Below are 14,198 nucleotides of genomic sequence, written 5' to 3'. Positions count from 1 at the left end.
TACAACACCTGCGAGTTGCAGAAATCATCTTGCTCTGTTTCTCCTGCGCATCCGATAACACCTGGAAATCCGTTGACACAAGACCGGGACCTTTGACGAATTCCTCCACCACAAATGACTGAACACTGATTCCAAGAACTCCAGGCACTCCAAGATGGGCAGACCTATAAATGCAATATATCGTTAAAATTTAATCACACTCGAGTGAAGATGGACAAGACATTTCCATAATGGTACATAAATTACTTGGTTGTTGCAGGTATCGACTTCTGACGCATCTCCTGAACAAGGGAAAAGTTCGTCATTGACGCAAACACGATCCCTTGTTCGAACACCGCTATTGCATGTTTCTGAGCAACTCGTCCAAGGTGACCAGTCACTCCAGTATGCACAAAACTGCGGATATCACAACAAAATAACTCTTGTAAAACTTTTTTGGTTAGATCAAACAAACTTTTTCTGTGGATCTATTTCGAGACTACAAGAAAAGATTTGCGACTCCCATTGAAAAATACTGCATTTATAATCATATGTCAATAATTCATGTTAAAACATACGCCTCTGATGCAATCTTCAGAAAAGCTTGCCGGTCCTTCACATCCTGGTTGTCCAATTATCCCATTGGTGCAGATTCTACCTCTGTTACGAGTACCACGGCCACAACTTTCGCTGCATTGACCCCACGTTCCCCATTCCGACCAAGTGGGACAATTCTGTTGTAAATATATCAATGTATTAGGATCAGAAAAAAATATTGAACGATTGTAAATCATACTGTGCACAATCAATAAGGAACTAAATCATTACAACATACATCTGTTGCACAATTTCTTCTTTCTTCACGTTCCCCGTCGCATCCAAAACCAACCTCTGAAACACATTCTCGTGTCCTTGTGGAATACCCTCCACCACAACTGTGTGAACAAGTTGACCACTCTCCGAAGTCAGTCCACGATGGGCAAAGCTGTAAGTAAGTTTATGGTTTCACAACTAAGAATATATTTATCATACAGTCAATAATTTGTTTAGATTAAATCTCCTTAATACAAAAATAATTTATATTACCTCTGTTGAGCAGGTCTCAGTATTAGAAGAAGGATCTTCGCATCCAAAATCTCCAACATCTCCATTGATGCAAGTTCTTCTGCGAGTGCGCAATCCAGCACCGCAACTTAAGCTGCAAGCTCCCCAACTACTCCAGTCCGAATAATATGGACAAGCCTGCATTTTTTCATTGTGCACTTTTATAATACAAGCAGTGCCACTATGATTTATAGTAAATTCTGCGTTTAAATCGTTCAACTAAAACTAATTGTTTATAATTCATCCAGAATAAACGTCTTATTACTTCAGGATTACAGTATTCTTCTTCCTCAGGCGTTCCAAGACATCCCTCATCTCCAGGTTCACCGTTAATGCAAAGCCGAGATCTAGATTGAACGCCTCCGTTGCATGGAGCGCTGCATTCGCCCCAAAGAGTCCAGAAAGACCAGAACGGGCATTCCTGAATATCATACATATGTATCATGCTGCTACCGAAATTGCACCATTGCAAACAATCGATAAATATAAATTTTACGTGGTGTGTAAATTCCTTACCAACAGAATACATCTTTCAACTTCTCTATTATCTCCAGGACATCCTGGAGATCCAGCAACTCCGTTAGTGCAGCGCCTCCAGCGGCTCCTTGTGGCATTTCCACCGCAAGATGCACTGCAGCTGGTCCAGACAGTCCAGTCGGTCCAGAAGGCGCATCTCTGTGAAAAATCAATGGACATCTTTTCTGAAACTTTACATTCAAATGAAATTTAAGCTGAAATATTAGTTACTTTAACGTTACGATAGACGTGAATTTGTCCGATAATAATCTAAATTTTCCACCAATATCTTTAACCAAACTTAAAATTTATAAACTCGTTCAAAAAAACACAAAAATCCAATTTTGGTTAATCTTCATTAAGTTTAAACAGTTATCTTTACGGAAAGACCTCGAGTTGCAAACAAGTGATGTAGAGAACAGAGAAAAGTGTTCAACGTAACGATGAGCACTTGAACGTTTATTCAAGTACGCACAAGTTCAAAGTCAAGATAATACAACATGAAAATAAAAAAGACGCCACACTTACTCCTCTAACGCAGTCTTCTGCTTCACTCACTGCACCGTTACAGCCATCTTGTCCGACGGTGCCATCCAAGCAATTTCGAACGTGAGTTCGTCTGCCTTTGCCACATGACACAGAGCATTGAGACCATGGTGTCCAGTCATCGAATCTTGGGCACACCTATTTCGGTACATACATTTTTTAATACATACGATTGAACAGAAAATTTTACCTTTAACTTTTATTGACTTTTTATTTGCATTGTTACCTGAGTATTGCATTCAATTGTATCCTGAAGGCTTTCAGCGCATCCCGCCTGTCCAGCGTAACCACCGATACATTCTCTAGTTCGTCTTGCAAGTCCAGTACCACATGAGGCGCTACAGGCCGAAAATTCAGTCCATGGATCCAAGATTGGACAATCCTGTATAAATAAAATAGTTAGCAAAATAGTTAAAATTAAACTTTACTATAGTAAAATTAAAATTAACATGAGAAAAGAAGGTTTTAAAAATAAACACAACACTTTCGTGTAAAGTGAGTTTTATATTATGCAGTAGTTTGTACAGTAGTTATGAAGTTAATATTATGAAATATAGCATTTTATTATTGTAATAATAAATACAAAAAGAGAAATTAACGGAACAAAAGAAAACGTTGTTGACGTAAAGTTTCTGACAAATATAACATATTAGATAAAAACCAAAGGAAGCGATAATTTTATCCACACAATGATACTGACTTCAATATTGCAGAAGACATCCTCAACACCTGACCCTTCACATCCACTCTCGCCGGCATTTCCATTTACACAAAGCCGTGCTCGCATGCGAGAACCGCCGCCACATGTCACGGTGCATGCTCCGAATTCACTCCACGGCGACCAATATGGGCATGCCTAAAATAGATTCGACTGACTTCATTAACAACGTAATCTAAATTTGGCTATAAACGCACTATTCCTAATTATACAACATTGGCATCAACTGATAAGCGATATAACAGACAACTGGACTCACATCCGCTCCACAAAATTCTTCCTCTTCTGCCGATCCAACACATCCGATTTCATTTTGTTCTCCGTCGATGCAAATTCTGGAGTGAGAACGAGTTCCTCCACCACATGTCGAACTACATGGCGTCCACTGGCTCCATGCAGACCAAGATGGGCATGGCTGTTAATGACATGAAAATTAATCAACTGCTTGATCACAATTACATGTAAAGCGAAAAGCTGCTCAGAAAACTGTAAGCTTATACTTTTATGCTAGTGTTTTAAACAGGTATACCGAAACCTAAAATTGATTAATAAATTCTATTCAGGGTTTTCAACTTTTACTTTGTATTAGATAAAATTAAGAGTTACAAAATGATGTAGACCTCGTTACTGCATGTCCTGGACTCAGTGGCTTCGCCAGGACAGTCTCGTGAGCCAGGCGAGCCGTTAACGCATCTTCTCACTCGTGATTGTTCACCACCAGAGCAGGTTTTGCTGCATTCTCCCCACTGTGACCACTCATCCCAGAAAGAGCAATCCTTTCAATAACAAGCGCAGGATATTGTACAACAGTTAATATATTTACCACTAAATTATCCGATTAGGAAGAAATTGAATGATTTACAACCTAATAAAAAAGAGAATTAAATACCCCTTGGACGCAAGTCTGCCGATCTTGAGAAGGTCCCTCGCATTGATTACGGATTCCTGATAATCCACCAAAGCATGTGCGAATTCGGTTTCGGTCACCCACACCGCAGGATGAACTGCACACCGTCCACGTTCCCCAAGTGGTCCACGTTGCACAGGTCTGCGTAATACTCATAACTTAATACTAATTCCAGTAACAGGAGCAAGTTAGAAAGGTTCAATACGAACATGGTTATTGCACTGTTGGGCTTGGTCGATATTTCCAACACATTCAAGTCGGAATCCTGCCACGGCGTGATCACATATTCTTCTTCTGTTTCTAATACCTCCACCACAAGATCGTGAACAATCAGCCCAGTTAAGCCAAGATGACCAGGACGGACAAGCCTTAATCATATTAAGTCATGAATATGCATTAAACGTTTTAATGCTGTAGGTCTATACCGTGTTTCTTCAAAAATAAGAAAGGGCTTATATTATATTTCGCTTAAAAATATGACACTAGGGCTTGTTTTAGGGGATGTCTTTCATTTTCATTTATTAAAAACAAAGTTGAGAATTATGTTTATTCAAAAATGAACATATCATCGTCCTCTGTAATGTCTTGGATGTCACTAGATTCCAAAGTTACAACGAAGTTTTTATTTTATTGTATTTCCTGCCGAATTTTGGCACCTACTCTTTCGTTTTGAGCAATAAAGGTTCGCGCTATCGACTAGGTCTTATTTTAAAGGTAGGGCTTATATTAAAATCCTTCTCGAAACTCAGGCTAGGTCTTATTTTCGGAGAAACACGGTATATAAAAGCATGTGAATTTATTATAATACTGCAAACACTTGCATTTATTTATGTAACTTGTAACTTCTGGTATTTCAAAAACTAATTATTGTTCCTATACTCTGTTTTGTGTAAATACTTTGAGATGTTAAACGAGATGTTAAATGTTAAAGTTTTGGAAACAGAAAACGCAAAGCCGAAACTAGAAATACAGCAATTCAATAATGGCGGAGCTCTTTGTAAGATATCTGCATGAGCAGAAACTTAATGAAACTTACAAATTGGTTACAGACGGTTGTATCTTCCAAATCCTGGCCACAGGCATTGTTGTCTTGGCCATCTGGAATATTCAAACAGAATCTTCTTCTATTCCTTAAACCTCCACCACATGGCAGCGAACAAAGACTCCATGGACTCCAAGACGATACAAATGGGCAAGCCTGAAAAATATTTGAGCGACTGTTTGAATTTTCAAAGCTTTTGAAATAATGAGGAATGAAATGACGGATAGTAAGTATTATTAAACCCAAAACACTTTTCAAGGCCAATTCTTACGAGGGCATTGCAAAAATCTTGTTCGAAAGATACTCCTTGGCATCGACCCTGGCCCAACTCTCCATTATCACAGCGGCGGCTTCGAACACGTAACCCCCCACCACACGATTGTGAGCAGGTACTCCAGGAACTCCATTCCGCAAATCTTGGGCATGGCTGCAACAAAAGGATGAAAAAGCTTAAAAAAAGTTTTTATAATAACCTCAGACATAGCACTTGGATTTGGTAGGCAAAACCTTGGGTTGGCATTAGTTAACTAAACAAATCTCTAAACGGGCTACTCACTCCGCCACCACAGGTTTCGCTTTGTTCATTTTCATCATCGCATCCATCATCGCCATCTATTCCATTCACACAATAGCGCAGGCGACGTCGAAGACCTTCCTCGTCGCAGGAAGTCGAACAAGAAGACCATTCTCCCCATTCCGAATAGAACGGGCAGTTCTGTGACAAGTTGTAGCCAAAACAGAATTAATAAATAATTTTAATTCCATGTCTAACGTCAACCAAACATTCAGAAAACTAGACTGAAAGCAACTTAATTATCTTTTGGCAAAGAAATTTTGTTAAAAAATAATTAGAAAAACGAAAAATGTTTATGTCAAGTAAAAATCACGTATTTCATAAATATAGTTTAAGAACACTTACTCCACGGATGCAGGAGATCACTTGATTCATGAATTGAGGATCGCAAGCACCAGGGATGCTACACGAGCGACTTCTACTCCGTGTGCCTCTGCCACAAGATACAGTGCATTGCGTGAATCGTGACCATTCACCCCAGGTCGGACATTCCTGTGTATAATTTAAATGTATGGCAAAATGTATTTGTATAAGACAAAAAATTATACCAAACGTACTAACAAGTAGGCTTAACAAGCTGAATTGATCCATAGTTTTGTTAAGTTATCCATCGGTTGATAGCAAACTGTCAATGGGTTTTTATGTCTAGTCGCGTTCGAGCGTTGAGCAGATACTTAGATCATGTGTATTTTCTTTTTAAATGTATCAAAAATATCATACGGGAGTTTGACAGTCCCTTGTCTCTTCATAATCTCCATTACATCCTGCAAGTCCAATTGTTCCTCCTTGGCAGGATCGAGACCGTGAAGAAAATCCTCCACCGCAAGATACCGAACATATTGACCACGTAGCCCATTCCGCCCAGCTGGGACAAGCCTGTGTTGTAATTAGGAGCAAATATTGTAAAAAGTGGATATACATATACGATTGCTATAATTGCATAACAGAAGTGAAACTAAAATGTAAAAGCATTAGTTTATTCTTAAAACGTGAAAAAATTTTCAGATGCTTCAGTATGTGTGATAATATCTAAACCATTCTGAATCAACAACACCTAAAGTGCACATTAACAATATTTACGATCACGATAAAACCGGACTTTTCTTACTTCATCGTTGCAAACGACCGATTCTGCTTGTGATCCTTCGCATCCAGGATCTCCAGCATCTCCATTGAGGCAAACTCGGGTTCTTAACCGTACTCCTCCATCACAAGTGGCGCTGCAGCGTCTGAAAGCATTCCAATTGCTCCACAAAGCACAGCTCTGTTTAAGTATTTTCAAACAGAGTATTTTAGTCAACAATACAGAGTATTTTAGGTACATCAACTGTATTGCTTTAACAAACGCGAGCTGTAACTCTGGTCAGTTTCAAATAGTCATTCCTCTATTACTTTTTCTCATTTTTTTGAGCTTCCTTAAAATTATACTTATAAAGAAAGATAACTAGTTCTTGACTGTAAATAACATTCGTGCAGGTTTCAATTTTACATTAAAATAAGAATTCTACTTTTTCTATTTTACAGATTGAATATTTGAAGTTATTCACCGGAGAGCCACAAGCTCTGTATTCGGACGATGAACCAAAACAACCATCTGAAGGCTCATCATTCAAAAGACAGGTTCTACCTCGAGTTTGAGTTCCACCTCCGCAACTTTGAGAGCAACTTGTCCATTCATTCCATGATGACCAAGATGGACATGCCTGTATTTTTAAGAATGAGGGCTAAGTACAAGCAAAAACATCTTTGCAAGCAAGCTAAGGTGTTGCAAAATTACTCCAGCACTGCAGGGTTCTGTTTCCAGCAATTCTCCATCATCACATCCATCTTCACCGAAGAGTCCGTACAAGCAGCGTCGTACATGGGATCGACTACCAACGCCACAAGTGACGCTACAACCGGTCCAACCACTCCAGTCCGAGAATATTGGGCATGGCTTAAGAGTAACAGAGAAATTGACAAAGCAACCAGTCACACTTGTACATTAAAAATTTGTTGTAGTTGTTTACCTCAACGTTGCAAACATCTGTTTCAGAAACAGACCCTCTGCATCCGACATCACCCGGTTCACCATTTATACAGGTTCGTGTGTGTGTTCTTTCACCTGTTCCACATGATCGACTGCATTCGCTCCATTGGGTCCAGTTGTCCCAGAATGGACAAGACTGAAAAAATGATTCATAATTTTTATACGATAGGTACTACTTGTTTAATTGTATTGAACTTGATATATAACATGATTGCACTTTAGACTAAAGGCCTATATACAATGAATCATATTGATAGGATCTGTGCTTAAAAGAACTAGGTCAAAAGTTTTAAATTCATTGCTTATCTTACCTGTAAAGCGCACTCAACAGTCTGGACATAATCACCGGTGCAGCCTTCATCACCGCGGGCACCGTTGTTGCAATTACGAGTTCGATGTTGTCGGCCTCCTCCACAATTTCTATCACATGGAGTCCAGGTACCCCATTCTGCCCAGGTCGCGCATAACTACAACACACATTTCTTGCTCATACCATACTTGGGGTGTTAACAATCTACACTAGCAGATACACAGAAAAACTTCTTCCCGTACAGAAATAGGTTAAACAAGCATTTTCCAATCTGGCATTGTATTTTGTAAACACTTTTTACTGTTTAAATGGTTCAGCACCAACACTCATTTGTGTTTCTCTGAGAATTTCGTTAAGATTCTGACAGTCTTTAATGCTATTTTTTGTATGCAAAAATATTTTTTACCTCTTCCAAGCAGGAACCGCTTTCAATTGTTTCTCCGACGCAACTTCCCTCACCAATTTCTCCGTACAGGCAAGTTCTCTGGTGAGTTCTACTTCCAGTGCCACATGTTTCCGAACAAGAAGACCACTGTCCCCATCTTGACCAGGTAGGGCAGCGCTGGAAATAAGTCGAAAAAAGGTTAAACTCGAAGCCAAAAAAATACGAGCCTCACACCTTTAAACAAATAACCGCTTACCTGTTCATTACAAATTTCTTCACGGCGTCCCTCGCCATCGCAAGCTGGTGGTTGATCGGGAGATCTTTGACAAGTTCTTTCAAAAACTCGAATACCTCCTCCACAACTTGCACTGCAAGGTGTTGTTTCGGACCAGGTAGTCCAAGAAGGACAGTCCTGTGGGCAACCAAACAAGAAGATAACTTCAAGAAGTTTACGAATCAATCAGAAATATCTTTTTAAGAAATACTTTATATATTTTTGATTTTAAAGGCATTGTCAGCTTATTATTCCAGGGAAATACAAAAAAACGTAAGACGTTTTTACTTACATCAGCATTACAGCTGCCTGCATTAACAGTTAAACCTTCGCAGCCTTCATCACCAATATCGCCGTTAACACAAAAGCGGGTACGAGTTCGTGAACCACCGTCACAAGATTCAGAACATGATGACCACAAACCCCAATCCGACCAGTATGGACAGACCTGTTGCGATAAATGATAGTTGAAAGTTATGCAAAATCCAACTATCTCTTATTAATTTTAAAAACACATTGAACTTGAAAATTGTTATTTCAAAAATAGTTTGAGCTGTTATAACGCACAAGAAATTGTTTCAGATTATTGTATCATGTAAATACTCACTGAACCAAAGCATGTCCCTTCTTCGACAGCTGGCCCTTTGCATTCGGTACTTGGTTGTCCGTTTAGCGTGCAAACCCTAGCACGGCTCTGCCTTCCCAGACCACAAGTAACTGAGCAAGTTGACCACTGCGACCATTCACTGTATGCTGCACATTCCTGGAAAATTTACATCATTAAGTGAAATTCTGTTGCGAAAAAATTTTTCATAAGTATAGAGTCAACACAGATGAAAAAGCAGTTACAGATCAAAATAATAAGAAAAATATTGATCCGATAGATAATTTTAATATTTCAGTACCTCTCCCACACAGGAGATTGTATCATCTGGTAAGCCAAGACATCCCTCATCACCGGGATATCCTCCTACGCAAGTCCTGTTCCTAATTTGATGCCCGGCACCGCATGCAGTACTACACTCACTGTATGGACTCCACAAACTCCATGTAGGACAATCCTAATGAAGTCGCAATAACACAAAAATATCTTAAATTTTTATTAAAAGAGTGTAGAAAGCAACCCTGGATCAACACTTCAAACAGCGGTCAGTATAAAGGAAATTAACGACCACAGGGTCAGTGAGCTACACTACAAGCTAAATAAAAAAAATGAAATCAACCAGAATCGGTTTGCACAGTTGAAACAGAAATATATTTCATCTATATATACTTATAGGCATAATCAGTCTGTCGGAATAAATAAAATAACATAAAAACACGATCATAACCGAAGATATAAAAATTAAAATTGATAAACCAACAAAATAAAACTATAAATAAATAAAATAAACTACACTATTCTCCGTTGGTTAACTAAAAAGCTGTGTCCTGCTCGAAGAAAGGTGGTGAATAAGTCGCGGTAAAATTATTTTATTGATACTAAGGCTCGCTTGAGTAAGGCTTAGCATAATAATCAAATGCATTAACCTTCGGTTCTTCAACAAAAGCAACTTTAAAACACTGAGCAATATCGGGTTTATTTTTCATGCAAGCTTCATATACCATGGCGGAGTATTTCACTATGGCCATTTGTCATTATTGCTATCGATAGTAACCAATTTAAATTTATTCCATACAGCTCTATGGCTAGTCCATCTTTTGGAGAAACTATTCATAGTTTGGCCGACGTATTGAGCAGGGAATGTACAATAGGTGGCCACATAAATACCAAAATGTTTGCAATCAAGGTTCTGTTTGAGTTTAATCGTGGTCTTGTTATCAGTAACGATTTTGTTTCAAACGGACACCACGCTTGCTATGTATACCACACAGCAATGTTCCCTCTAAGCTGCGCGCGTGAGCAACTGCGCACGGCTGACACGGTCTCTGCGCACAAGAAAAAATTCACAAACCTGAATTGAAAATAAAATAAACACATAATAATGGCCACAGTGAGCAAGTCCCCAGATCGCACATTTATTGTACGATCCTGGCCGGCCGGTAGTAGAACCGGTGTCTTTGAGTGTCAGCGTTCGTTAAATGGTAAGGATGTTACCTAATCAGAATTTCTAAAATAGTTTTGTAGTCATGCTTCCAAGTACAGCCCATTTTTTTACATTTTCTCATTAAAACAAACTCCAGTGTAATTACCTGAAGATTACATGGTATGATAACGATGTCATCATCACCGCATTCAGATAAGCCCTCTAGGCCATTAATGCACGTCCTGTTACGACTTCGAACACCTCCAGAGCATGAAATGCTACACGACGTCCAAGAAGACCAACTTGACCAAAACGGACAAGCCTATATAAACGGTTTACAAAAAATGCATTAAAATAACGCGTTACAAATTGCAATGTTCATTCTATAGCAAATGGTATTTTTAGTAGCTGAATGCAAAATTTGTCTTAAACCTTATCTATTTGATATTTTAAAAGCTTCGTTTACTCGGTTACAATCATTTGCATCTCTAAATTAATTTTGATAAGATAATAGCCTTATCTGCTTTTGTGAAAACCCATCAGTGAGAACCAGTGCCTTATGGGCAAGCCAACCCTGCCAACACTGAATGTAAATATTCTTTGACATTTGACAAAAATTTAACAAAAGAAAAAATAACAAAACTGGTTATTGTCACAATTAATTATACATTTCGAGTCCAACATAAATAGAGAAATAAAGTTACCCTCAATGTGCATGCGTCAAATTCTCTATTGTTTCCATGGCAACCGATATCGCCAACATTCCCATTGTTGCAGGATCGAATACGAGTTCTTGTTGCACCTCCCCCACAACTTGCACTGCATGCACCCCAGTTACCCCATTGGGTCCATGTTGGACAAGGCTGAAAGTTACAAAAACAAAACAAACAATAAATATACCCCAATGTCATTGCTACAGCGTGAAACATACACCTCATTTTAAAATAGTTTATTGCAAAGCCAATAGGAAACTATTTGTCTTTGACTTACATCAAAGTTGCATTCCTCGGTGATGGACACTTCACCGATACAACCAGGTTGACCAACAAAACCATTTTGACATGAGCGCCTTTGCCGTCTTATTCCAGTTCCGCAAGAAGCACTGCAGTCAGTCCAAGAAGACCATGACGTAAACATTGGGCAAACCTTTAAAGAACGCAGAAAAAATTGCTAACGATATGAACAATATTATACTATTATCTATTTTCTTTTCAGCGGTGGTATGAATATGATAAGCATTGTAAAGTGCTTTTACATTGTAAAAACTACTTGATACTTACATCTGTATTGCAAATTATCGATTCTTCTGATGAGCCCAAGCAACCGTCATCTACACCTGCTTCTCCGTTGAAGCACTCTCTTGACCTTATACTGATGCCTACACCACAAGTTGCTGAGCAATCATTATATGGTGACCATTCACCCCAAGATGGACATTTCTGAAAGCGAAACGGTACAAATTTATGCCTGCTAACATACGCAGCAGTAGGAAGTAAAATATAAACTAGCTCTATATAAAATGCACAAATATATATAACAAACATATAACTCTAATATATAAGGCAAGAATACCAGAAACTTTAACGTCACAATAAACTAGAATGACATTTTAGACAATAATATAATTTAAAGGAAATTTTACAAGTATACAAGATCTAGTTTACATTATAGTCTTACATGCAGGTTGCAGCTACTGCTTTCTCGGTCTGGACCTAGTCCAGAGCAGTCTGCACCATCCGGTCGACAAACTCTTGTTCGAAACACAGTCCCTCCACCACAGCTCACAGAACAAGCGCTATACTCAGACCATGCGCCGTAGTTTGGACATTCCTATAGAAATAAACAGTTATAAAATAGAAATTGGTTACATTACAAACTGAATCAATAAGTATTCATCATATTATCGAGGCCAAGTCCAATTAATAACATTTCATTTCTAATTCAATTTAACTTACCGGCTGCGTGCAAGAAATTGTTTCCGAGTCAGATCCAAAACAGCCACCAAGTCCACTGGGTCCAGTCCTACATACGCGAGTGCGAGTTACACTGCCATCACCACAAGTTACTGAGCATTCATCAAATTGTGACCATGCTGACCATGTTGGACAGGCCTGCAATAAAAGCGAAACTTGAGTTGAACAATGCGCATGAAATGGGTCATTTTACAACGGTTTGAACACTAATAAGCCTTGAAATATTACATTGCAATATTTAGCTGCAGCGCAAAATTTTAAACACATTTCGCTATACTTCGAAATCACAGGTCGCAGTTTCCGTGCTCGGACCGTCGCATCCTGAAACGCCTTCTCTGGCATTTAGACAAATTCGCCGTCTTGTTTGTGATCCAGTACCGCAAGTGACAACGCAGCCAGTCCATTCTCCCCAAGCAGACCACGACGGGCAGGCCTATTAGAAAAAATACAAAATACAGTAAAGCACATATTTACAAAATGAACAAAAATATCGTTTTTTTTTTAACTATTTTAACGTAAGTCATGAAAACATTTCTTTTTCGACGCCATAATTTTTTGGTTTTATTTCTTTTGGTCGTTGAAATATTAAGCAACATTGTGTAAGTTTAAGAAAATTCTTTCTAATGCCATTTGATTACATAAAAGAAAGCTGAACGAGCAATTAAGAAAAGTTTTAGCACCTGTCCGTTGCAATACTCTTCTTGTTCCGGAAGTCCTCTGCAGCCTCCTTGCCCAATCTCACCGCCGAGACAAACCCTGTTCCTAGTTCGTAAACCGCCGTCGCAAGAATTGGTGCAATCACTCCATTGTGTCCACGATGACCAGGATGGACATGTCTGTAGGTGTTCAGACATTAACATAAACCTCACAAAATAGCAATATTTAACAAACATGTTAAGCAAAATGAATGAAAATTCATTAAGGTTGACAATGAAGTAGATGTCCACGTGTAATACTTACGTTTGAGTTGCAAACTTCAAGATTTTCCGATTCTCCGTCACAATCATTTTGCTCGTCATCGCTGTTGAGGCAGATTCTAAATTGTGATCGGAACCCGCCTCCACAAGTGACTGAACATGAGGACCAGCTATTCCATGACGACCAGATAGAACACTCCTGATAAAGGGTTAACGAATTATACTACATTAGTCTTTATCAACACAAAAAACCGTTAGTCCAATACAAACTTTACAAAAATATCTAACGCACCCTTAAGTTACACAGATCTTCTTGAAAAGATGATCCTAAACAATCGTTTGCTTCTTCTTCGTCTCTTAAGCACTGTCTTGTTCTGAGACGTGTGCCAGCTCCACAGGAGAAGCTGCATGCTCCCCACTGAGACCAATCGGTCCAAGAACTGCAAGGCTGTTAAAAAAAACAATAACCATTACATACATTTACTGATATCATGTATGTCAATTTTAACGTGAGGAGAAGTTAATAATTCAACAGTATTTCACTCCCTTCTGTTGAAATGAACCCATTTTTTCATACCACGATTTTCCTTACAACCCACTGAGATAGTACTTTATATTTCACGACCCTCCAACAGATCAAGAAAAAAACACTAACGCAAGCAATGCAGAAGAAACCTTGCAACATAAGAGAATTTGATTCATCATACCCTGATATTGCAAGGCACCAAACGTGTGGCAGCTCCCACGCACCCAGGATCGCCAGCACTTCCTCCAACACACGTCCGAGTTTGTCGAACAGTTCCACCACCGCAACGTTCGCTGCATTCAGGGTCGTCATCAATGGGCGGTTGGGGCCAAGGCGTCCAGGTCGGGCATAAAGTCTAGTTAAAACAAAAA

The 14,198-nt window shown here is 39.0% G+C and overlaps 1 protein-coding gene across 1 annotated transcript in view; it reads right to left on the bottom strand.

Annotated features, from left to right (window-relative positions):
• LOC143459480 (uncharacterized) overlaps positions 1–14,198 on the bottom strand; it is a 48,804-nt gene that overhangs the window by 25,257 nt on the left and 9,349 nt on the right. The window contains exons 29-68 of the mRNA XM_076956662.1: positions 14,009–14,182; positions 13,594–13,749; positions 13,345–13,500; positions 13,065–13,220; positions 12,662–12,817; positions 12,367–12,522; positions 12,089–12,241; positions 11,692–11,850; positions 11,402–11,557; positions 11,116–11,274; positions 10,578–10,733; positions 9,290–9,445; positions 8,992–9,147; positions 8,677–8,832; positions 8,367–8,522; positions 8,132–8,287; positions 7,727–7,882; positions 7,396–7,551; positions 7,164–7,322; positions 6,934–7,089; positions 6,495–6,650; positions 6,107–6,262; positions 5,732–5,878; positions 5,369–5,527; positions 5,084–5,239; positions 4,807–4,968; positions 3,980–4,138; positions 3,753–3,911; positions 3,484–3,639; positions 3,123–3,278; positions 2,846–3,001; positions 2,372–2,527; positions 2,128–2,283; positions 1,600–1,758; positions 1,349–1,504; positions 1,066–1,221; positions 815–964; positions 558–713; positions 247–396; positions 9–164 (exon numbers count right to left, since the gene is read on the bottom strand). Coding sequence (XP_076812777.1) covers positions 9–164; positions 247–396; positions 558–713; positions 815–964; positions 1,066–1,221; positions 1,349–1,504; positions 1,600–1,758; positions 2,128–2,283; positions 2,372–2,527; positions 2,846–3,001; positions 3,123–3,278; positions 3,484–3,639; positions 3,753–3,911; positions 3,980–4,138; positions 4,807–4,968; positions 5,084–5,239; positions 5,369–5,527; positions 5,732–5,878; positions 6,107–6,262; positions 6,495–6,650; positions 6,934–7,089; positions 7,164–7,322; positions 7,396–7,551; positions 7,727–7,882; positions 8,132–8,287; positions 8,367–8,522; positions 8,677–8,832; positions 8,992–9,147; positions 9,290–9,445; positions 10,578–10,733; positions 11,116–11,274; positions 11,402–11,557; positions 11,692–11,850; positions 12,089–12,241; positions 12,367–12,522; positions 12,662–12,817; positions 13,065–13,220; positions 13,345–13,500; positions 13,594–13,749; positions 14,009–14,182 — 6,261 coding nt within the window. The remainder of the gene's footprint in view (positions 1–8; positions 165–246; positions 397–557; positions 714–814; positions 965–1,065; positions 1,222–1,348; positions 1,505–1,599; positions 1,759–2,127; positions 2,284–2,371; positions 2,528–2,845; positions 3,002–3,122; positions 3,279–3,483; positions 3,640–3,752; positions 3,912–3,979; positions 4,139–4,806; positions 4,969–5,083; positions 5,240–5,368; positions 5,528–5,731; positions 5,879–6,106; positions 6,263–6,494; positions 6,651–6,933; positions 7,090–7,163; positions 7,323–7,395; positions 7,552–7,726; positions 7,883–8,131; positions 8,288–8,366; positions 8,523–8,676; positions 8,833–8,991; positions 9,148–9,289; positions 9,446–10,577; positions 10,734–11,115; positions 11,275–11,401; positions 11,558–11,691; positions 11,851–12,088; positions 12,242–12,366; positions 12,523–12,661; positions 12,818–13,064; positions 13,221–13,344; positions 13,501–13,593; positions 13,750–14,008; positions 14,183–14,198) is intronic.

Source organism: Clavelina lepadiformis, chromosome 5 (genome assembly GCF_947623445.1).
Source record: "Clavelina lepadiformis chromosome 5, kaClaLepa1.1, whole genome shotgun sequence".
NCBI classification, from domain to species: Eukaryota; Metazoa; Chordata; class Ascidiacea; order Aplousobranchia; family Clavelinidae; genus Clavelina; species Clavelina lepadiformis.
The sequence above is the reverse complement of the archived record's forward strand: the minus strand, read 5'-3'. Positions and strand labels throughout refer to the sequence as shown.